We start from the raw sequence: 24,429 nt of genomic DNA on the forward strand, positions 1-24,429 counted from the left end.
GGATGAGCTTTGCAGTCACAGAATTTAAAAACCCCATATATTTAGAGATTTTCATGGGGCTGTCTTTTGGGGTTTGGTAGTGGTTGCTTCTTTGGTTGCTTTTTGTTGTTTGGTTTTTTTTTTTTCCTTTGGGGCTATTTTTGGATGAAATGGGGAGGAAACAAAGCAACACTCCCCTCCTAGCCCAAATCATTATGTTAGAAAATGTTTCTGGCCAAAGGCATTAAATGAAAAAGAATGTGTCATTTTCTCCTGATAATTTTTAATTGATCACATCCACCACGGAGGTGGAGCTTGGCTAGAAAGGGCCTGCACCAAACGGCTCCTATTTGTCTGTGATTTCCCTGGGGCACCTTTTAAACCATTAAAATTTACAAACAACTTCATTTCTTATTAACACAGTTCCTTAATTGCTTCCATGGGAAAAGAGTCAAGTTATTTGCATCTTCTTTTCTTGGGGCTCCAGGGCTTTAGAGCGAACATTTCAGGATGAGCTTTGGAATGGAGCAGTGGCTGTGCTCCAGAGCCAGGCCAGGCTCCTCTCCAGGCTGCCCCGGACACCTGCATACCCCAGCAGGGCATTGCAAAGCCCCTGCACAGGTACAGGGATGCTTTGGGGCCTGGTTTGGGATAACCTGATACTGGCAGCTCACAGCAGGCCGCCTCCCTTGGCCCCCAGAGCTTCCAGGGAGGGCAGCAGCATCACCTGCAGGGCTGAGCACCAGAGACAGCAGCTGCTGGGAGCAGAGAGAGCTCCTCCTGCCCTGTGGGAGCACAGAGAGCATCTCCTGCCCAAACAGCATCTCCTGTCCTGTGGGAGCACATAGAGCATCTCCTGCCCTGTGGGAGCACAGAGAGCATCTCCTGTCCTGTTGGGAGCAGAGACTCCTGCCCTGTTGGGAGCAGAGAGAGCAAGCATCTCCTGCCCTGTGGGATCACAGACAGCACCTCCTGCCCTGTGGGAAGGTTCCAACCTCGGTGCTGGCACAGATCCTGCATCTCCCCAGCAGGGAGAGCTCCCAGCCAAGGAGGTTCTCATCCCTTTAGTGCCCTGCTCCTGCAGGATCCTGCTCCCTGGATGTGTCTGAGCCCTGCTCCTGCTCCCTGGATGTGTCTGAGCCCTGTTCCTGCTCCCTGGATGTGTCTGAGCCCTGCTGTTTCTCCCTGGATGTGTCTGAGCCCTGTTCCTGCTCCCTGGATGTGTCTGAGCCCTGTTCCTGCTCCATGGATGTGTCTGAGCCCTGTTCCTGCTCCCTGGATGTGTCTGAGCCCTGCTCCTGCTCCCTGGATGTGTCTGAGCCCTGTTCCTGCTCCCTGGATGTGTCTGAGCCCTGCTGTTTCTCCATGGATGTGTCTGAGCCCTGTTCCTGCTCCCTGGATGTGTCTGAGCCCTGCTGCTGCTCCCTGGATGTGTCTGAGCCCTGCTCCTGCTCCCTGGATGTGTCTGAGCCCTGTTCCTGCTCCCTGGATGTGTCTGAGCCCTGTTCCTGCAGGATCCAGGCTGTGGGAGCACGTTCCCAGGATCACCCACATCTGCCATGGAATTCCCCAGCTCCTCCCACGGGCCCAGGCTCTGTCTGAGCTCCGGGTGCACCCCCAGGAATCATTTCCAGCACATGGCACCGGGTTTGCCACAAGCTGACACAAATTCCACAAATTCACTTCCCATCTAAAGACTGAGACGTAAATCCCAGAGCTAGATTGGAGCTGGATCTCACCCAAAGCCACGAGTCTGCTGCTTGGCTTCAAATATCACTGGGAAATAGAAAGGGATCCTTTTAGTTAATACTAATTATTATTCAGTCTATCATTAACAGCAACTGCACTTTGATAGACGGGTTGAGAAGCAGCTTTGGTTTGCACTGATGAGTCTGTGACGAGTTGCCAAACTTTTCTTAGTGCTGATAATTAGCTCCTGTTCCTTCATCAGCTGCTCCTGCTCCAGCACTGAGGCTGCTCCTGCCAGGGCTCTGAGAGTGGAGGGATGGATCTGAGCAGGCTTCCCAAAAATCTGAGTGGGCAGGGACAGCTGCCTGCACCAGGGCAGAGGGAGAAAGAAAAATCATATCTAATAAATAATATTTAATAAAATATAATTTGATATCAATATAATATTTAATAATATTTAATAAAATAATATAATAAATGATCAGAAGGAATTTTTATGAAATGAGCTTTGCAGAGCTCGAGCTGCTCCTCCTCTCCCCAGCATTTCTAACAGCACAAACACAGCGCCCTGATGGTGATGGCAACTTTTAGGTTTCCTGCTGGTAACCACGGAGCGGCTTCAGGTTGTTTTAGAACTTCTGACACATCCATCAGGCCATGACAAAGAGAGCTGGGCCACAGAGAACCCATTAGAGGAGCTTTGCTCAAAATTCCTGGCAGTTGAGTCATACTTTTGTAAAATAAAGCCTCTGTTGATGTCTCCTCGGGGCATAAGAATTGTTTATAAAATACCCATTACACACAGGGATTATGAGCAATTTGGAGATTTATTCTCATACGTGAAACTGATAAAAATCTCCGAAAATTTCAAACATTAATTTCGCCAAACGTCACTTTGGCAGCTCCTTTGTTCCGGGGGACAATGGTAGCCAATGTTCCAGTGACCTCCAGCGGGGAGCGGCGAGAATACAGCGACCCTGGGCTGGCCGGGGATCCTCCTGCGGGGGCTGCCCCGCCCTGCAGCACGGACAAACGGACAAGGGCTGCGGGAAAACCTCCCTCGGTTTTTATTTAAACAGCGCAAACTGCCCCCCAGCCCTCCGGTGCAGAAACTCAGGTGAAAATCTTCCCTGTGTGCACCTTGGACAAAGCTGCCTGAGCCCAGCCAACCCCAAATCCTGCAGGTTCCTCACCCTTCCATCAGGCAGCACGAGCCAGGGGCTCACTCTCGTTCCTGGGTATCTCCCGATGACTTCTGAGCCGCCAAGAACCAAAGAGTTTCAGTCCAGGTTCAATCCCCCCCTCCCTGCTCTTGGTGGGAAGAAAAGCAGGATGGCAATTGGGAAAGCACACGTCCTTATCACCATCTGGCCCTGGTGGGCATGGGCAGGACTCTGGCTAATAAATGCAGGGTTTGTGTAAACACAGCAGAGCAGAGAGCAGGGGGAGCACATCAGGCACACCCAGCAAGGCCTGCTGGACTCACAGGGACCACCTTGAAACGGGAGGAGAGCCCAGGGAGAACCCAAATCTGGAATGGTGCTCTGGATCTGAGTCAGGAGGGACACCAGCACCAAACCAAGACTCAAATCTCTCCTGATCCACCTTTCACAGCCCCAGAGCTGCAGGGATGTTCATCCGCACGAGGCTGGCCCAGCCTCTGCTGCTTTTGGAGCCCCTGGAGGAACCCACGGGGGCTCCTGAGATCTGGTGCTCCTGGGGAGACACCCCAGCCCCAGGCTGCCCCGTGGGCACAACAGGCACCCCAAGAGTCCCAAAGCCACCCCAGGAACCCCTGAGCAGCTCCTGGGCCATCCCAAAGCCCAGCAGCACTCACAGGGAGCTCCACACCCCCAGAGCATTCCCCTCACGCTGTTTCTGACAGCACAAGAAATACAATGGTGTGTTCTGCCTCTTTCTTTTCATAATTAAAGAACAAACATTTCCCTGAGAAGTCACTGAAGGTCCCAGAGCACCATCCCTCACTGCACAGAACTGCACAGAGGGTAATTCCTCATCATGGAGGGAGCACCAGGACCATGCAGGGTCTCTGTCTGCCACTGTCTGCACAATATTAATGTAGAAAATAAAATATTGCCTCCAATCAATACTTCCCTGGCTCGTCCATCCATCAGCCCCCCTCCACTTGATAGAAGTCCTTCCATGTCACGTTCACCCAGCCTGATGAGATCACAGCCCCTCTTCCCAGCATGAGTGATGGTGTGGGGATGTGTAATTGCCCAATAAATCACCCCCAGGTCAAAGAGCTGAGATCCTCTGGGTGCCAGGGAGGCACAGCCAACATCACAAATACAATAAGTTAATTAATTGCTGCAAGATTTTTACCACCTTGAGACAGGTTGAGTGTAACTTGTCACACACAGATACCTTGAAAGATCCAGCACCCGAATTCCTGGGGGATCCAGGCCCTCCTGGCTGCTCCCATCCCTGTCCCAGGCACAGCCCAGCACCAAGCAGCTCCCTCAGCAAGAAAGGGCAGCCACAATCCATGAACGTGAGCTCAGGAAAAACCCCCAGCATCCAGAACCCTCTGCTTTACAGGCACCTGATTGCAGCACCTTTAATCCTTCCTGTCAGCCCTGCAAGATCAGGCATTAGCATCCCTGTAACCTCTTGTTCTAATTAGACAGCAGATCCTCGGTGCTCACCTCCCCAGCAGCTTCAAAGCAGCACGGGCAGGCACGGAAGCGTTTGTGCTGCGGCTGAGTGGCCCTGGTAGAACACAAATGATAATGAACACGCCACGAGGAGCTTTCCTACGAGTGTGCAGCCATTAGCGAGTGCATGTGGGCTGGAACACCCCAGGTTCAGCTCTGGGGAGCTCCCAGGGCGGTGCTGTGGGGAGCAGGCAGTGCCCCCACACCCTGCAGGCAGCAGGGAGCCTGGGGGGCTGTGAGCCCCCTGCCCTCCCCCAGAGCCCCCCCTCACCCCGAGTGCTGCTGCCCAGAGCCTCGGGGTGCCAGGGCCTGGGGGGCACAGACAGGGCCAGGAAAGCCCAGGGGTAGGGATGCTGCCCAGGTGATGCTGCCCAGGGATGCTGCCCAGGGATGTTGCCCAGGTGGTGCTGCCCAGGTGATGCTGCCCAGGGATGCTGCCCAGGGATGCAGCCCAGGGATGCTGCCCAGGGATGCAGCCCAGGGATGCTGCCCAGGGATGCTGCCCAGGTGATGCTGCCCAGGTGATGCAGCCCAGGTGATGCTGCCCAGGGATGTTGCCCAGGTGATGCAGCCCAGGTGATGCTGCCCAGGTGATGCAGCCCAGGGATGTTGCCCAGGTGATGCAGCCCAGGTGATGCTGCCCAGGGATGCTGCCCAGGTGATGCTGCCCAGGTGATGCAGCCCAGGGATGTTGCCCAGGTGATGCTGCCCAGGGATGCTGCCCAGGGATGTTGCCCAGGGATGCTGCCCAGGGATGCTGCCCAGGGATGCTGCCCAGGGATGCTGCCCTGGGATGCTGCCCAGGTGATGCTGCCCAGGGATGTTGCCCAGGTGGTGCTGCCCAGGGATGTTGCCCAGGGATGTTGCCCAGGGATGTTGCCCAGGGATGCTGCCCAGGGATGTTGCCCAGGTGATGCAGCCCAGGGATGCTGCCCAGGGATGCTGCCCAGGGATGCTGCCCAGGTGATGCTGCCCAGGTGATGCAGCCCAGGTGATGCTGCCCAGGGATGTTGCCCAGGTGATGCAGCCCAGGGATGCTGCCCAGGGATGTTGCCCAGGTGATGCAGCCCAGGTGATGCTGCCCAGGTGATGCAGCCCAGGGATGTTGCCCAGGTGATGCAGCCCAGGTGATGCAGCCCAGGGATGTTGCCCAGGTGATGCAGCCCAGGTGATGCTGCCCAGGTGATGCTGCCCAGGTGATGCTGCCCAGGTGATGCTGCCCAGGGATGCTGCCCAGGGATGCTGCCCAGGGATGCTGCCCAGGTGATGCTGCCCAGGGATGCTGCCCAGGGATGCTGCCCAGGTGATGCTGCCCAGGTGATGCTGCCCAGGGATGCTGCCCAGGGATGCTGCCCAGGTGATGCTGCCCAGGTGATGCTGCCAGGATGCTCCCAGGGATGCTGCCCAGGTGATGCTGCCCAGGTGATGCTGCCAGGTGCTGCCGGCTGCCGGTGCTGCGGTGTCGTGCCAGTGATGTCAGTGGAGGCGGGGCCATGGCTCCTGATGTGCCGTGTGCCAGGTGCTGCCCATGTGCCAGATGGGGCTCAGATGCTGCCCTTCTGGAGCTGAAAGGAGGATTGGTTTGGGAGGCTTTCCCATGGACACAGACCCCACGGTTTAGTATTCACTATTTAGTATCTAATATCTGTTATCTAGTATCGACTATTTAATATCTAGTATTTAGTCTTTAGTACTCAGTATTTAGTAGATATAGTATTTAGTATTTAGTATCCAGTATCTGGCATTTAGTATCTAGTATTTAGTATCTGTTATCTATTATATAGCATTTAGTACCTAGTATTCAGTATTTAGTATCTATAATTTAGCATCTAGTATCCAGTATTTGGTATCTAGTATTTAGTATCTAGTATATCTAGTATTTAGCATCTGTTACCAGTATCTAGTATTTAATATGTAGTATTTAATATTTAGTATCCAGTATTTAGCATTTAGTATCTAGTATTTAATATTTAGCATCTATTTTTCGTATATAGTATTATTTCTTATGTTCTACATTTTATCGTATTTCTATTATCTGTATATTTATCAGTATTTAGCATTTATTATCTAGTATTTAATATTTAGTATTTAGTATTTAGCATTTAGTATCTAGTATTTAATATTTAGCATCTATTATTCAGCATATAGTATCTAGTACCCAGTATTTAGTATCCAGTATTTTGCATTTAATATCCAGTATTTAGCATTTATTATCTAGTATTTAATATTTAGTATCTATTATTCAGTATTCACACAAATCCAAAAACAAACTCAGAAAGCAATCTTGGTGGGGGAATCATTGCATTGGAGATCTCAGTTCTTTTCCAAACATCTCTGCTGGAGTTGGCTCCACGCTGGTCTCTCCCAGCTCAAGAACACCCTTGGCCAAGTTAACCTTTGGAAAGGTTCTTTTATTGATCTGCTGCTCCACAGACATTTACATTTCTTGGAGGGAGGGAGAGGCAGGGAAGAAAATTAAATTACTTTGCTCAGTGATCTTAATTATCTGAAATAATTATCTCCAGTTAATTCTCAAAAAAAAAACTGTCTGGAGAACAGTGTATTTTAGTTTGGATAAAGCAAAAGGAGCTGGGTCCAAAGGAACACATTTTGTAACTTATTTAGGAACACTCAGTTAACCCTCTGAGTGAGGAATCCGATCAGAGCTCCTCCATTACACTTAATTATTAAGAGCCATTTGTGGGGAGGCACAGGAGGGGTCTGGAGCAGCTCCCTGTGCCTCAAAGGGTGATTTTAGCAAAGAGCTGAATGCTGTGCAGGGACTGTGCGCTCAGGGCTGACGTGCCTGTTTTGGGGCTGTTTGGGGCATTTCTGTGACTTCTGTGGGGCTGATGGAGAAGTCAGGCTGAGAACCCTCCTGCAGCCTCACCGAGGGCCCTCCTGTGAAATAAATTAACATTTCAGAGCTCAGTGGCTGTGCAGGTCCTGGATGGGAACACACACCCCCAAGCTGGATGGTGCCACCCCAGGAGCTCCTGTGCTGAACTCCCACCTTGCCCCCCGAGGGGCTTCGTGGCCTTAAAACCAGGGTGGTGTTGGGGGGTTCAACCAAAGCAAACACACTGCTAAAAATAAATTGGTGTCCCATCTGCTGCCAGGCAGGGAATGCAGCCCCAACAGCCAGGAGGGGGATGAAAGGCTGCAATAAACACCTTGAAATGATATCTGAGAAATTCTGTGGCCTCGGGAAAACGGTCTGGGTTTCTCTTCCTCCTCTTTTAATTGGTTTTTCCTGAGGGGAACAGTGCGGGTGGGTTTGTGCAGCACGAGCAGAGGAGCAAACAGACACTGAGCCTCTGGGGTTGTTCATGTTCCAGTGGACTTGTGCTGACAAACAGGATTCCATGGGCAGGGTGTGCTGCAGGGGGCTGGGGGGGAGCCCAGAGCCAGCCCAGGCCCTGCAGGGTCCCCCCATATCCCAGGAAAGCCCTGATAAATGGGATTTCATGGGCTGCAGGGGGCTGGGGATGAGCACAGACCATGCAGGGTCCCCACAGGTCCCAGGAAAGCCTCCCTTGTCCTCCCCACTGCCAAAGCCATCCTGTGCCCAATCCCCTGCTCAGGGAGGAAACATTTGCAGCCACGCTGAGGTTTGTGGGCTCTCATGGCCACTCTGGCCGCAGCAGGACTCGGCCCTGGGAACCCCAATTCCCCCAGGGAGAGGCAGAGCAGCCCCAAAACCTGTGGAGGGTTTGAGCAGAGAGAGCAGCACAGGGTCCTCTCCACGCCCTGAGCCTCCCCAGACGCACCGAATGAAGTTTTGCTCTTCAGGGATGCAGAATTAACCCCTTGAGTAAACATCTATTCAGACCTGCATAATTAGCACTGCGTTTTTCAATGGGCTCATGAAAGGCCCTTTTAGGTCCCTAATTGGCATCCCCTCAGTGAGCTCGGGGTGTGAGCTGTCAGCACAGGGGGGGCTCTGTTGGCAGGGATGCGAGGCTGCAATTGCAGCCAGGATGGCCAAGGGAGCCCCAAAGCCTCTCCTGTGGGGGCTCCCAGAGAAAACATTGCTCAGGGTGGAGAAATGCAGCCCCAAAGCCCCAAAGCCTGGCTGGGGGTCAGTCTGGGGTGGTGCTTTGGGCAGGGGCTGGGATGTGTCCCAGGAAAGCAGGTTTGTATGGAAATGATGGAGATACAAGAGATGGATGGAATTATTTAGGGACAGATAATGGAGCTGTGCAGTAAATGTGCCGCTGAACAGGGTAATTAACAGTAATGCTAATCAGCAGCTAATTACATGATTCTTTGTCATTTTTAAAGGAATGGTTACCATGTGGTCTCCAGGACCAGAATTCCCAGGTTAAGGAGAACGTGCAGAACCTGAGACTGAGCTCCTTGGGTGGCTCATTCACCAGTTTATCCACTGGAGTTTAAAAACGGAGCCTGGAGAAAAGAGCAGCTCTTTCCCATTGAGACGATGTGGGCTCAAAGGATCCGGACCCAGCTCAGCTCATGGAAGCCATGCCATGGATGGAGGAGCCTCCCTGCTTTACAGAGCCCCTGGTTTGGGGCAGAGAGAGGAGCAAATAACGCTCCCGGGCTGGGAGGAATGTGTTATTGAAATGCACTTTATTTCAAGGAGCTCTGCCACAATAACCTCCCCTGGCCAACTGCTCCGGCCCCCAAGGGCACCGCTGGCGTTCTCGCACCTTTGCTTTAACCAGGGCTGTTCCCCCGGCTTTCCTGGGCCGCCAGGGCCGGCAGCTCCATGGGCTGTGCTGCAGTGCTCTCTGCTGGCCCGGCCCGAGCTCCCGCTGTGCTGCTGTTTGCAGGCCGAGGGAAGAGACATGGAGAATGTTGACTCCACGTTTCCCAAGGTTTGATTTATTATTTTACGGTATATATTATATTAAAACTACACTAAAAGAATGGAAGAAAGGATTTCATCAGAAGGCTGGCCAAGGATAGAATTTTTTCCTTTCCCTCCCAGGCGTGTTGCAGGTGCTGCTCCCCAGGGCTGGCACAGCAGCACCTTCCCCCCGTGCAGAGGGGCTGCTGTGCTGCACATCTGCTGTCTCCCTGCACCCCCTCAGCGTGATTCACTGCAGCAGTGCAGCTTTCCCTGCGCCTGGGTGGTAACTGCAATTTCAGCTCTGGCTCAGCACAGCTCCCTGAGCTGCTGCTGCTGTCCCAGTTTCCCTCAGGCGAGGTCAGAGCCCCCATCTCCATCATCCTCCCAGCAGAGCCCTCGGGAGCTCTTCCCCTCACTCCTGCAGGTTGTTGCTGCTTTTCTCTGGCTGTTTCTCAAGGCTGAGCTCTGCTCTCCTCCCTGTTCCCAGGAATGTTTCTCCCTCCTCTGGCTCCTGGTCAGCCCCAGCAGGGCCCTGCTGCCCTGGGGCTCTGCCTGAGGGTTTGTGACACGTTTGTGACACGTTTGTGACCCGTTCACAGCGGGCTCTGCAGGGGCAGGGCAAGGCTGGGCTCCCAGTGCTGGCTGGCACAGCCACCTCCCCTCAGACGCCTCTGGGGCTGCCACGGGCAGAGCTTCCCTTGGTGCTCCTCAGCTCTGCCTTGAGCTCCTCCAATCCATCCCAGGATGGCTGGGAACCCCCTAATAAAGCCCCCCCAAAAACCCTAATAACCTCCCCAAAAAAACCCTAATAAACCTCCCCCCAGAAAAAACCTAATAAACCCCTCTAATAAACCCCCTAAATAAACCTAAACTCCTCTAATAAACCCCCTAATAAACCCCCCAAAAACACCCCTAATAACCCCCTGAAAAAACCCTAATAAACCCCTCTAATAAAACCCCCTAACTCCCCTAATAAACACCCCTAATAAACCCCCTTAAATAAACCCTAATAAACTCCCCTAAAATACCCCTTGAATAAACCACATAAACCCCCAAAAAACCCCCCTAAAAAAACCAAATTAACCCCCCTAACAAACCCAATTAACCCCCCAATAAGGGCTCTCCCACCCCTCTGGCTCTGGTGTCTCCCCTGCAGTGGCACTGGCTCCCCCTCACTCCACAGCTGAGGCCTCCCAAGGCTTTCGGGGTAAAATCCAAGGAAATTCCACCCAAACCTTGCACTAAAGGGAAGCTGCACGTTCGGAGCCACATCCAGGAATCCTGACCAAAATCCCAGGGGAGCTCCCAGGGATGGAGCCCACGCAGCAAAGGAACAACACCCCAGAGCCTTTGCCTTGGGACCAAGCTCCTGAGGGAAAATGTAGGGAAAAAGAATGTGATTTTCAATAATTGCCTCAGAGCTGATTTATTCCTGACATAAAACTAAACTCCACAATGATACAGACTTTTCCCATGCATTATTCTAGATGGCAGTGTAAATCAACTGAGGGTGCAGTCAGTAAAGTTGTTATTGCCAGCTCTAAAAATCCCACACCACAGAGAAGATCCAAAGAATTATTAATATTTCCTCTATTCATATGTGCTAATATTTCCTCTATTCATATGTGCTGTGCTTGAGCAGGCACTCACAGGGAGGATTTGAAAGTCAAAATAGAGCCATTGTTTGGGGTAAAACAGCCCCAAATTGGGGTCATGGCAATTAACCTCTGCCCAGTGGTTGTTCTCCAGGGTTTGTGCCATTCAGGGATGGTGAGGAGCATCCCCTGCCCGTGCTGGAGCTGCTGCTGGGACAGGCAGGGCAGTGCCACAGGAGTGCCAGCCCGTCCAGGGCAGTGCCACAGGAGTGCCAGCCCGTGCCAGGGCAGTGCCACAGGAGTGCCAGCCCAACCAGGGCAGTGCCACAGGAGTGCCAGCCCAACCAGGGCAGTGGGGGCGGTTTCCAGCCCTGAGGAGCTGTTGGGGTGAGGAAGGCAGCCTGGATTTGCATCGGGGATGTCTCAGCGCCAGCGGGAGCGGCTGCTGCACGCCCAGCCCCAGCCCTGAGCCTGGTGGCAGTGGGATCCCAGCCCTGCTGCACTGTCCCCGTGCCCCTGGTGACTCCCTGGTGACTCCCTGGTTACCATCTCGGCTCCATCTCCTCCTCCTCCTCCTCCTCCTCCCCCGGCTCTAATCCCCGCAGACGGCGCCGAGCGCGAGCAGCCACCAGGAGCAGCTCTGTCTGTGCTGACCTGGGTAAGCAGAATTTTCTTTCCTTGCGAGCCATTTGCTGTTCGTGCTCTCTCGGTGAAGCCGGTGGGGTCCCTGCTTGCCTGCTTTGATTTAAATTGGATTTATCTTGTAGCAGGGAAGCACCAGAGGACTGCTCCTCTGTAGTATCCTCCGGCACTCGTGTTGTGCTCAGTGATTTCATAGAAAGCTGTCTCTGATGTTTTCCATCCAGAGTATTGTAGGGAATCTGGGATATTTCCCATGAAAATGGAGATTCTGTAAGTGTTCCCCAAGTTGGAATGGATGCTGTGGTGGGGGATCCAGAGCTCTGACGTGGGTTTGTTTTTAATGGCGAGCTCGTGGCTTCAATTTCTTGTTCTTTTGTCCCTGAACACGGCGGCTGCCCTGGCACTTCATTCACTCATTCATTCATTCATTTGTTCATTCACATGCAGATTTGCTTGCTTTGCTGTATTTTTTTTTTATCAAAGCCCTTTGAATTTGTATTCCCCTTTGTTCCCTATAAACTTCTAATTGCAAAGGCAAAGCCCTGAAAGCTGCACGTCTGCTCCCCCTGCCCATGAAGTTTGTCACGAGACCATTAATCATGACTTACAATCATTCTGCTAATGCAGAGCATCCATTCAGGAGCAGGGGCTGGCTGCAGATGGGTTTCCTGCTGTGGGATGGGGAAGCAGAACAGATTTCCTCAGGAATTATTTAAGCAAGGTCATCAAAACTCCCCTTGCACCCTGGGCAGTGTCGAGCTGGATCAGGCAGAGCAGAGCAGGGCTTGGCTCAGGCTGGAGGAGAGCCCAGAGGTCAGACACTGATACCACACTTGTTTGTGATCTTCTGATACCACACTTGTTTGTGATCTTCTGATATCACACTTGTTTGTGATCTTCTGTCCAGGATACAAACCCAGGTGCAGCCCTGCTTGCTGCTGTGTTTGTTATGATGGGCAAGGGGAAGCTCCACAAATCAAAGCTGAGTTCTGCCCTTCACTCTCAGCTCCAGAGGGTTTCACCTGCATGAGTTAATGAGCTTTTCAATCTCATTATGCAACCGTGGCACTCTGGTGTGCTTGCAGTGCCAGGAGGTGAACGGGCACAAGGGCACCACAGCCCCTCGTGGGATCAGCGGTTAAAATAGTGTGAATTCCTTAAATAATTCTTTAAGATCCTGTGAATTCCAGGTGCCCCTGGGTGCCCTCTGTGTGCGTCCCAGGCTGGGCTCTGTCCCCAGGCCCAGCTGGAGGGGGTCAGGTGGAGCTGGCAGGGAAGGAGGGCACGGCAGGGCTGGGGTGGGCACAGAGCAGGGCAGGGATCTGCCAGGCCCAGCACCGGGGGCCTGCCCAGCTTCTGCCATGGTCCCACTGCTGGGGGAAGCTTCTCCAGCTGAGGGAGTCCATCCACAAACCCAGGGCCGGGCGCTGGGAAGGGCACAGGGTGCCAGAGCAGCTGGGGCTGCCCCTGGGTCAGTCCCTGGCAGTGCCCAAGGCCAGGCTGGAGCACCTGGGACAGGGGGAGGTGTCCCTGCCCATGGCAGGGGTGGCACTGGGTGGGATTTAAGGTCCCTTCCCACCCAAACCATTCTGGGATTTTGGGATTGTTGCACAGAGCTGGAATTAATAACTAGAGACAAACAACAACTACATCAAGCATTGCATTGTGAGCAAGTGCTGCAAAGTGCAACAGGTGACTCAGGCAGAGTGAGACAAAGGTGAGCTCCCAGGGATCCCCGTTCTCCTGGGCCCACGATCCTGGCTGGGCTGAGAGGCCCCTGTGTCCTGCACCCAGCCCTGGGCGACTCCTGCCCTGGTACCGAGAGAGGAAAATCCCGGGGAAGGAGCAGAGTGGGCAGGTGCCCATCCCCTGAGCCCTGCTGGGATCAAGGATGGCTGGGGGACCTAAAAGGGACCATTCCCTGGCACCCCTGGGCAGCCTTCCCCCTCAGGAGCTCCAGCATTCCCCCTTTTGCTCCCAGGGCAGCAGAGGGCAGGGGCAGGCAGCAGCTGACCGAGATGATTTGCTCTTTTTTTGTGATATTCCAGATCTGTAGGTTTGGTATGGGCAGATGACTGCAAAGAAAACATTATTTAGGGACTTAAAATAATTGGCAGAAAGTTTTCTATTGATTGATCAGCGTTTTTGTGAAGGACTTTTGACCTTCCCAGGTTTCAAACAGCAAGATCAGGCTGGGCTCTGGAAGGAGCTGATTTCTGTGAGTTCCACAGGCATCAGAAGCCAAGAGGTAAATAAAGGTCAAGTTCATGGGGCCTTTGGTGATTTTATGGACTGAAGGCTTCAACTGTTTACAATTGAGTCAATTTTGGTTTCAATAATGTTAAATTAACCTTCAAAAATTGTGTCAAGGAGCTGAAAACCCTGCAAACGTGCTAATTAAGGAGATAAAGTAGGTTCAGGAGGAATCCAATATCTAAGCAGCCTCTCATGAAAAAAGACCTTTCAGCTTCTTCTCTGCTTGAATACTTCTGCCTTTTCCAAATGGGGGGAAAAAACATCCAGGAAAGCTTTTGCTTTGTCTTCTGCAGGCTCAGCTGTGTCCCACAGCACTTGGGTCCCATCCTGCCCTGCAGGGGATGCTCCCCATACCCAGGGATGCTCCCCATTCCCAGGGATGCTCCACATTCCCAGGGATGCTCCCCATTCCCAGGGATGCTCCCCACTCTCAGGGATGCTCCCCATTCCCAGGGATGCTCCACATCCCAGGGATGCTCCCCATTCCTAGGGATGCTCCCCACTCTCAGGGATGCTCCACATTCCCAGGGATGCTCCCCATTCCCAGGGATGCTCCTCTCTCCCAGGGATGCTCCCCATTCCTAGGGATGCTCCCCACTCTCAGGGATGCTCCCCACTCTCAGGGATGCTCCCCATACCCAGGGATGCTCCCCATTCTCAGGGATGCTCCCCATTCCCAGGGATGCTCCCCATACCCGGGGATGCTCCCCATTCCCAGGGATGCTCCACATTCCCAGGGATGCTCCCCATTCCCAGGGATGCTCCCCACTCTCAGGGATGCTCCACATAGCGGGGATGCTCCCCATACCCAGGGATGCTCCCTGCTGCATTTTATATCGATTTTTCCCCTTGTCCCAGGTCCCTCTCTCAGGTTCCAGTGTCCCTCCAGTCCCCAGACCCAATCTCATGACAAGATTTGGGCTTTGGGGAGCATTTCACAGCCCCCAGGCCTTGGCCAGCTCTGACCCCAGCTGTGACTGGGGTGTGCTGGGCTCCCTGCAAACACAGACTGCCAGTGACCTCTCCTCCTCCTCCTCCTCCTCTTCCTCCCAGCGTTCCTGCTTCCACTCTGGAGGAGATGGGGCGCAAGGAGGAGGAAGGCAGCGGCTCCTGGAAGAAGCAGACGAGCAACATCCGCAAAACCTTCATCTTCATGGAGGCCCTGGGCTCGTGAGTACCAGCAGGAGCTGCTGTCCCTGTGTCCCTGGGCAGGAGCAGCCCCAGCCCCGGCTCCCCAGGCCCAGCTGGGTCCCTCCTGGCCCTCTTCAGTGCCCTGGGTCCCTCTTCAGTGCCCTGGGTCCCTGCTCAGTGCCCTGGGTCCCTGCTGGCCCTGGCCAATGCCCCAGGACCGGCTGGAGCAGGTGAGGGGTGCCCAAGGTGCTGCTGCTGCTGCTCCCACTCCTGGCTCACCTTTCCCAAACAGCAGCAGAGCCCCCAGCCCCGGGCACGGCTCCAGGTGCCCCTGCCCTCCCTGCAGGTGCCCCCAGCCCCAGGGAGCCCCTCCTGCCTCCAGGGGAGGTTTTTGCCCCTGCAAGGTCAGGGCTGGCGCGGCAGAGCACGACAATAACAAGTTGTATATTTAGCTCAGGAACCCTGACTCAGTTGGGGAATGAAACAAAAACAAGGATGTTGGAGTTGTACAATCCTTCCCTGCGCGTTAACAGCTTCATTTGCCTATTCATGGGGATGAGACAACAAAACATTCCCAAGGTTGTGGGGGAGGAATTGAATTACCTCCACCAGCAAGTTCTGTCATGGACAAATTTTCTGTGACTTCTGAGCCCACGAGAAAGCTCCCAAAGAAGCAGCTCCTCCAAATTCTGAGCCTTGTCAGCCTCAGAGATTAATTGAATTATCCAGCAGCTTTCGCTGAGGGAATGAGGTTAGAAAAAGCTTTGTTCTCCCCTAGCCCACTTGTTGATTTATCATTTTTAATAAGGAGCATAATTATTATAAACTGTTTGGGACAGAGATGTAGAACAGATGCCCCAGCAGCTGATTTGTAGGTTGTTCATTTCCTACTATTGCTTTAATAGGAAAATTTAACATTAGAAATTGGGATTTTTCCCACGTGCATCGCTCCAGCTCTCTGAAGAATTGAAATGAAGATCTGGGACTTAAAACCACCTCAAAGTTGTTTTCACTTTCCCCGAGGCTCCACAGCACTGCCCTTCCTTGCCCCTTGCCCTGAGACTCCCAGTTAAGGAGCTGCCTCATTAAGGTTTGATGGGGATTAGTGGGGACTGGCCCAATGTCACTGTCACTGCCCCAGCCTCGTGCTCAGCCCCAGGACAAAGCTGGATTGGGGTTTTAGGCAGGTTATAAATACCTGCTGCTGCTGCTGGGGGGGAGCAGACACTCACTGTCACTTTGTCCCCAAGGGGACACGGGGACAGCAGCAGGAGGACAAGCAGAGGCTGAATTTAAAGATGAACTGGGCTTCTCCTGCTGCTTTGCATTTTGGACCTGCAGAATGTTGGGTGGCACAGCCCAAACTGCAGCTCCCTCCTGGGCTGTGCAGAATTAACGTTTTCTCTACAGAAAAAAAAATTGTGGGGTTTTATTCACGTTGCATAACCTTGCCTTGAACACCCTGAGTTTGGGGCTGCTCCAGGACGGCCCCAGCTTTAGAATCAGCACCCACATGGAGTTCCACCACATTGTTTTGTGTGCTGTTTCCCCTCTCTGCCCCTGAAATGCAGCCTCTCCCCCTCTCTGCAGAGGTGCCTTCTCAGAGGTTTTCCTGGTGAAGCAGAAAAGCACTGGCAAGCTCTTTGCTCTGAAATGCATCAAGAAGTCTCCTCTCAACAGGGACAGCAGCCTGGAGAATGAAATAGCAGTGCTGAAAAAGTGAGTGTGACACTCCGAGGAGCGCTCCTGCTCTGCCGGGGGCTCTATTTAAAGGGTCTGGCCCCCACTGCTGGGGCCTGGTGCTCCCAAAGGAATTGGATGGACATCAGTGATCCCCTGCCATGCAGGGGAGGGACAGCAGCCCCAGGACCCCAGTGAAGCGTCCCTGGTGATTAAAGCAAGATGACTGCTGGGTTTTCCCCCCTCTGCCCTTGCCAGGATTTGTTTCTGACCCACATTTCCCTTTGCAGGATAAAGCATGAAAACATTGTGACTTTGGAGGATATTTACGAGAGCACAACCCACTTCTACCTGGTCATGCAGCTGTGAGTACCAGCAGAGCCATGCTCGGGGCCACACAGAGGGACAGGGCAGGAGCAGGGGATGTGTGGGATGTCAGCACCAACCTGGACACTCCCCGTGGCCCCTTGGCCCATCCCCATCCTAACAGCGACTTTCTGAACCCCAATTTGGACCTATTTATGCAAATTAATTCCTGATAGTTTAGCAGGGCAGAGACAGAAGTATTTCTAATTAAAGCTGTGCCACGCAGGGTTTCTAGAAATGGAATGGGCACCGTGTCAGCACAGGGAACAGCTCGGGGCACCCTGCTGCTGCCTGACTGCAGGCTCAGAACAGAACAAAACCTCTGGTGGGGCAGCCTGAGGCAGGGCCGGGTACCTGGGTGCCAGCCCTGTGACCGTGTTCACAGGGGTCTGAGGGTGAGGGAAGAGACGAGGATCTGACTCCATGGTTCACAAGGCTGATTTATTATTTTATCATATATATTACATTAAAACTATACTAAAAGAATAGAAGAAAGGATTTCATCAGAAAGCCGGCTAAGAATAGAATAAGAAGGAATGATAACAAAGGTTTGTGGCTCAGACTATCCGAGCCAGCTCACTGTGATTGGCCATTAATTAGAAACAACCACATGAGCCAATCACAGATGCACCTGTTGCATTCCACAGCAGCAGATAACCATTGTGTACATTTTGTTCCTGAGGCCTCTCAGCTTCTCAGGAGGGAAAATCCCAAGGAGGGGATTTTCCATAGAAGATGTGTGCGACAGCAGCCCTAGCAGGACTTGCCTCAAAGCTCCCCCAGAGTGCCCAGGTGTGCCAGCAGTGCCCACTGGCAGCCTGGCATTGCACCCAGGAGCTCCCATCAGCCTCCCAAACACGGCTGAGGGAGGAGCAGAAACTCAGCTGAGCTCACACGAGAGCTCTGTCTGTGCTCATTCCAGTCCCTTTCTCTGCACAGGGTGTCAGGGGGAGAGCTGTTTGACAGGATCCTGGAGCGGGGAGTGTACACGGAGAAGGACGCGAGCCTGGTGATCCACCAGGTGCTGACAGCTGTGAAATACCTGCATGAGAACGGCATCGTGCACCGGGACCTCAAGGTGAGCCCTGCCTGTGCCACCTGCGCTCTGCCCCACCCCTCCTGCTCCTCTGGCGCTGCCAGATTCCATGAAAAATCCTTTTCCCAGGATTTTTCTCCTGAGAAGCCTCAGAAAAGAAATGTAAACAATAATTATTTGATTGTGGTTTGGAGGTTGCTTACCAACAGGTGCATTTTTGATTGGTTTTATGTGAATTGTTTTTAATTAATTATTAATTCTAGTTTAGTTGTGTCAGGACTCTGGTCAGTCACAAGGTTTTTATTATCATTTATTTTAGCTTTCTGATGTGTTTATTTTTCTTTTTTTAGTATAGTTTTAGTATATCATTTTATTTTAATATAATATTATAACAACAGATGTATTTTTGATTGGTTCCATGAATTGTTTTTAATTAATGATTAATTCTAGTTTAGTTGTGTCGGGACTCTGGTCAGTCACGAGTTTTTTATCATTTCTTTTTTAGCTTTCTGATTTTTTTTTCTTTTTTTAGTATAGTTTTAGTGTATAATTTTCTTTTAATATAATATTATCAAATAATAAATCAGCCTTCTGAGAACTTAGAGTCAATTCTCATCTCTCACCTCATCCTGGGAACCCTCACCACCTCAACAATTGGTGACCACACTCGTCTTTGCCATTTCCTGCACAAATGTGTCCCCAGCCTGAGAACCTGCTGTACCTCACCCCCGAGGAGAACTCCAAAATCATGATCACGGATTTTGGCCTGTCGAAAATGGAGCAGAACGGGATCATGTCCACGGCCTGTGGGACCCCAGGATACGTGGGTGAGCCAGGGGGCAGGAGTGGAGCTCCTGGAGAAAGGGTTGTGCACATCCCAGACATTGCCTGGGAGAGGGAGAGAAATACATCAATGTGTTGGTAACAACATGGGACCCACAGATGCACTGCACAGACCATAGAAACAAGTGTAGGGGCTGAAAAACATTTTAAAAAGTATTTTAAAAATGCGAAGAAAAGGGTAATTTTAAGGGCAATATATCTATTGAAAAGGTTATAAAAATTATTTTAATGCAATGGGGTTTTGTTTAATTCCTGCCAGACTGCACTGGCTGGATCAGCTCTGTGGTTAAACCTCAGCATGCAGGCAGAGACTGTCTGTGGTTCTTTCTGTATAATGGATAAAAACGACCCAAAAACCGCAGAGCAATTCAGCTGGGAGATGGGGCTGTCCCTGGCTGTGACTCCTGCTTCCCCCAGTGCTGGATAATCCATTCTTGCTCAGAGCTGCCCTTTGCTTTGCTGTCCTGCAGCCCCCGAGGTGCTGGCCCAGAAGCCCTACAGCAAAGCCGTGGACTGCTGGTCCATCGGGGTCATCACCTACATCCTGTGAGTGCCAGCAGGCAGCAGCAGCTGCTCCTTTTCCCTTGCCTGGGTTTGGGAACTCGCTCCTTTTCCTTTTCCTTTTCCTTTTCCTTTTCCTTTTCCTTTTCCTTTTCCTTTTCCTTTTCCTTTTCCTTTTCCTTTTCCTTTTCCTTTTCCTTTTCCTTTTCCTTTTCCTTTTCCTTTTCCTTTTCCTTTTCCTTTTCCTTTCCCTGGGTTTAGGAACTCCCCCAGGCTCTGCAGGGCAGGGGCAAGGCCAGACCTCCCCTTTCTCTGTGGAGCACAGCACCGGATTCATCCCAAACCCAGAAATTAAAGGGATGTGGGGAATTGAGCTCAGCAGAGGAGATGACAGGAATCCCATTTGCTCTGCCTGTGCCTCATCCTCTGCTTTGTTTTTCTCCAGTTCCCTACAAAACCCATTCCATCTTCCCGGGGACTTTTTGTTTCGTTTCCTCCCACACTCTCAGCTCGGTACCAGCTGCGGCTTTGTCCTCTGGCTGCTGCTGCAGGGGAGTTTTTAACTCTTTTGTGCAGCTTTGCTGATCCCCTGAGCAGGGAGGGGCAGGGAGGGGGCAGAGCAGCTCCTCGTCACCTCTGTCACTCCTGGCTCGGGTGGTCTCTGTGGGCTGTGCAGGAGCCTGTGCCCGCTCTGGGCTGGCACTGAAGGGCCCCTGTGTGCCTGCTCTGCCCCAGGCTCTGTGGCTACCCTCCTTTCTACGAGGAAACCGAATCCAAACTCTTTGAGAAGATCAAGGAAGGCTACTACGAGTTCGAGTCTCCGTTTTGGGACGATATCTCCGAGTCAGGTAATGAAGCGATGGCACTGGATCAGCTTTGAGGCTCCTTCCAACCCAAACCATTCTGGGATTCTGTAAGAAGGGAAAATCTGCATTTTTTTCCCCATTTTTTTCCTCTGTCCTGTCACTTCAGCAGCCCGAGCTGCTCCGGAGCTCACTGCAGGCAGCATCCTCACGGCTTATTTCAACATCAATCTTTTATACAAACAAACAAACCTAGCAGGGGGTGTGCTGGGGTTTAATAACAAACATCACAATCCTTCCTGCAAGAAAAACAAAGGGGGAAAAAGGGGAGAGATGTAAGAGCTCTTCAGGGCAGCTTCTAAATCTGCTCAGTTTTCACTTCATGGTTTCTAGAGTTATTTTTTGGGTGAACAATTCAACTCCAACTCACACAATCTAAGAGTGAAGTTTGGTACATCCGGAGTTGATATTTTTCATCTGGAGCCTGTCACTATAAGAATCTTCCTTTACTGGAGTAATCACAGAATTATTAGGGTTGGAGAAGATCTCCAAGTCCAGCCTTTGACTGAATCCCACCAAGCCACATCACCAAGTGCCAGCTCTCATTTTCTGAGCATTTCCAGGGACGGTGACTCCACCACTGCCCTCTCCAGCCCCTTCCAGTGCCCAACCACTTTCAGTGAAGGAATATTTCCCAAAATCCCCCTGAACCTCCCCTGGAGCAGCCACACAACCCCCTTCTCCTGGGGCTGACCTCTGTGCTGTTCCTCCAGCAGCATTGCCCATGTTCTGCTGGGACCAGCTCTGGAAGGAGGAGACAATAACGAGACAATAACCCCTCTCTGCTTTTCCCCTTTCCCAAACAGCCAAGGACTTCATCCGGCACCTCCTGGAGAAGAACCCGAGCGCGAGGTTCACCTGCGAGGAGGCCCTGAGGCACCCGTGGTGAGCTGGGGGTGCCCGGGGGTCCTGCAGCCCCGTGTGTGCTCACTGTGCTCTGTGGGAGCGGGGAACAGCAGTGTCCCCACCACAGGAGTGTCCCCCACCCCGTCATTAACGTCATTAACGTCATTAACATCATTATCGTCATGATCGTCACCGCCTCCCCCGCGCCGCCAGGCTGGCTCCTTCTTGTGTGCACAGAAAGCAAACCATGAATAATTAAAAGATGCAATTTGTGCGTATTTGCCTCCACAAACAGAGGCAGAGGAGAAATCCCACCCTGAGCTTTCCCAGGCTTTGAAGTGTGTGTTTGTGTTACATTTTGTTGCTGTTTTTCCTTTGGGTTTAATTATTGCTGATTGAACGTACAAAGCAGTTCGGTGCCTGCAGAATGTGGAATGCCTTACAAATGCCATCTGCCTACGAGCCCATTTTCTTCTCTTCCATCTGCAGGATTAATGGAAATACAGCCCTTCACCGTGACATCTACCCATCTGTCAGCGCTCAGATCCAGAAAAACTTTGCAAAGAGCAAATGGAGGGTAAGTGGCTGCTGCTGGAGCCCAGAGCCATTTCAGCAGCAAACACCAGTTGCTGTCAGCCAGCACTGAGCAGGGCTTCCCTGGGGGGTGAGCACCCAAACCCTGGGATCCCCAAAGCTGCAGTTGCCTGCAGTCCATGTTTGCAGGGTGATGGCAGCAATATTCCCAAAGTGAGATTCACCACAACCAGGAGCAGAGGGCAGGGGTCACTTCCAGCTGTTCCCTGCTTTCCTGGGCTGGAGGCAGCTGTGAGCTCCAAACACAGCGCCAGCCTGCGCCCATGAAAGGCGGTGTCTGTGGGTTTGTGGCAGGAATGTGCCCACCCCAAACAGCCAGTGCTGGCAGCACTGGTGTCACCCGGGGGGGACAGCCTGTCCTGGCATCACCAGCTGCTCACTGGAGCTTTTGTCTCCCTCCCCAGCAAGCCTTCAACGCCGCAGCCGTCGTGCACCACATGAAGAAGCTGCACATGAGCGGCCACGGGGCGGCCGAGGGCTCTGTCCCTGCCCCAGAGACCTCGGAGCCCCCCAGGCCCAGCAGCCCCTCGGGGACCCCCCTGCCAGCAGCGCCAAGAGATGACAAGGACACAGCTCAGGGCCCCTCTCAGGGGCACCCAAACCCACCCCGACCCCCTCAGCCCCAGCAGGAGATGGGAACGGGGGAGGAAAAGCTGCCAAGCCCCCTGGAGGAGAGACCCCTGCCTGGGGACTGCAGCCTGGCCCTGCTGGACACCCCCAGCCCCCCGGAGGAGGGACCCCTGCCTGGGGACCGCAGCCCCATTCTGCCAGACACTCCCAGCCTGGTCCTGTCACACACCCCCAGCCCCCCGGAGGAGGGACCCCTGCCCAGGGACAGCAGCCTGGCCCTGCCGGACAGCCACAGCCCCCCGGGCAGGAGCTCCTGTGGCTGCAGCCCCTCCTGTGTGGGCCACGAGAAGACCAAGGCATCCTCCTGCTCCGAGACGGTGCTGCTCAAAAAGTCTTCAAAATCCCAGTAGGTACCCAGGTCCTTCCACGACCTTCCAGCAAATGCCATGGGAATGGAGACACAGGAGTGGAGGGAGAAGGGGAGGGATGAGCCAGGGCTCTGTTTGGCTGGGAGCTGTGCCCAGTGCAGGCTCTGCTGGGTGTCCCAGCATGGGTGAGTGGGTGCCCAGGCTGGGTGGCGGCTCCCATGGACTGGAGCACGCTGCATTTCCACAGGAGTTACCAGTGGCTCAAGGAGACCAGACCCTGCCTTGGCTGCAGGGACTGCAGCCACCCTGCTCTGACAGCTGATGTTCTGTACATTGACACCACAATTCCCCTACAGAACGATCCTAAATAATTGCAATTTCTCTTCTTTCTGTTCCCTTTCACCCATTCCCAACCAGCCATTTCAAGTCAGAGGTTCTCGTCCCAGTGAAAACCAGTAAACACTCGTCTCACTGTGGCACTGGGCAAACTGGAGTTTGTTTGATCATGTGATGGAGGCAGCCATGTGGTCAGAGGTGAGTGCCCTGCAATCCCATCTTCAGCTGCTCCTAATTAATCCAATTAGGGCAGGCAAGAGGGAAAGGCAGAAATAGCACGGTGACTGTACACCAAATAAACCAACCCAGGGTTTTTGCAGGAGGAAAAGCCTTTCACCAAGCGCCTCTCCAGCCATGACTCAGCTCTCAGCTTCCACCAGGGCCATTCCCCCTCGCAATGCAGCTTTTACATCCCAACGAGGCTGCCCAGGAGCCTGAGAGAGGGAGCCAAGCTTGGGTTTGTCACACCAAGCTCTGCACTGATTTCCAGCTATTCATGGGAAAAACACCGATGCAAAGCTGTCCCTCAGCTGGGATTGGGCTGTTCAGGCAGGGCTCAGCTGGGGCCATGAGCAAAGGGCTCAGCACGGGCAGCTCCTCTCTTTCCCAGGTTTGGCCCAGGCAGGCTCGAGTGTCTCTGTGAGCAGAGCCCAGAGAGGCTCGTTTTGTAAAGCAGAGTGAAACAATGCGGTTGGATCCTGTCTGACCACAGCTTGGCTCAGCCCTGCCGTCATTTGCACCGCCCTGTGTGTGAGCAGTGAGCAGCTTTGCTGTCAGACCCTGCTCTGAGCAATGTCCCAAAGGTGAGCTCCTGCTGGCACAGCTCTCCTCAAAAGCCACATCAAGAGAGCTCCCTCCTCTCATGTCCTGTGCCAGTCTCTGCTGATGAGGCTGTTTGATCAGCACAGCGGATTAACAGCACAGACAAACGCAGTTAGAGCCACTGCAGACTCCAGAGAGGCCAATTCCCGCAATCAGAGCTGGGACAGCCCTTTGTGAGAGCCACAAAGGGACCCGAGCTGCCCCTGCCCCATTGCGGCTCATTAGCAGGGAACAAAGCCCTGTCCTCACCTGGAATTCTCTCTCTTGCAGGACCAGAAGGGCTCTTTGACTCTTTTCTGTGCTTCAGAGCCGGCAGTGCGAGCAGAAAGGAGGCTGTGCCCTGCCAGCAGCTCTGGAGAGCAGGGGCCAGCTGGGTCAGGGGCACAGCAGTGCCAGGATCCATCCCTGCGGGCAGCTCGGGCTGTTTCTGGATCATTCCAGCCGGGAGGAGGCGAGGGAAGGTCTGAGGCTCCTGCTCCCACACCCAGTGTCCACTCTCATAGGGCATCCTCAGCTTGTGTTTCCTGTTTAGCTGTCAATGCACCAAGGCCCTGCACAGCGTCAGCCCCGCGAACCAAAGCCATGGCGAGCTTCACTCCCGGGGCAGCTCCCTGGTTTCTGCAGCCCTCACCCTCTCCTGTCCTGGGGCTTGGTCAGTCCAGGCTTTGGCACTCTGAGTTCAGCTGCCCAGCCCTCGGTGCAGCCCCAACAGGAGAGAGAACCTGCTAGAAACCTCCCTGTGTGTGACAATGCCACAGCAAGGCCTGAGCTCCCCCTCCAAGGCTGTAATTGCACAATGAGCACTTGCTTAATAAAGC

The 24,429-nt window shown here is 53.1% G+C and overlaps 1 protein-coding gene across 1 annotated transcript; it reads left to right on the top strand.

Annotated features, from left to right (window-relative positions):
- Window positions 1-11,204: 11,204 nt before the first annotated feature.
- Window positions 11,205-24,391, top strand: CAMK1G (calcium/calmodulin dependent protein kinase IG). Its single transcript, XM_030965933.1, has 14 exons — window positions 11,205-11,415; window positions 14,709-14,825; window positions 16,377-16,505; window positions 16,757-16,831; window positions 17,772-17,910; window positions 18,572-18,695; window positions 19,182-19,257; window positions 19,948-20,060; window positions 20,882-20,960; window positions 21,411-21,498; window positions 21,920-22,169; window positions 22,314-22,491; window positions 22,871-22,987; window positions 23,882-24,391. Exons 2-13 carry the CDS (start codon window positions 14,734-14,736, stop codon window positions 22,962-22,964), a joined length of 1,437 nt encoding a protein of 478 aa, XP_030821793.1. The 5' UTR covers window positions 11,205-11,415; window positions 14,709-14,733; the 3' UTR covers window positions 22,965-22,987; window positions 23,882-24,391.
- The last annotated feature ends 38 nt before the right edge of the window (window positions 24,392-24,429 follow it).

The sequence above is a fragment of the Camarhynchus parvulus genome, chromosome 26, assembly GCF_901933205.1.
Source record: "Camarhynchus parvulus chromosome 26, STF_HiC, whole genome shotgun sequence".
In the NCBI taxonomy this organism is placed as follows: Eukaryota; Metazoa; Chordata; class Aves; order Passeriformes; family Thraupidae; genus Camarhynchus; species Camarhynchus parvulus.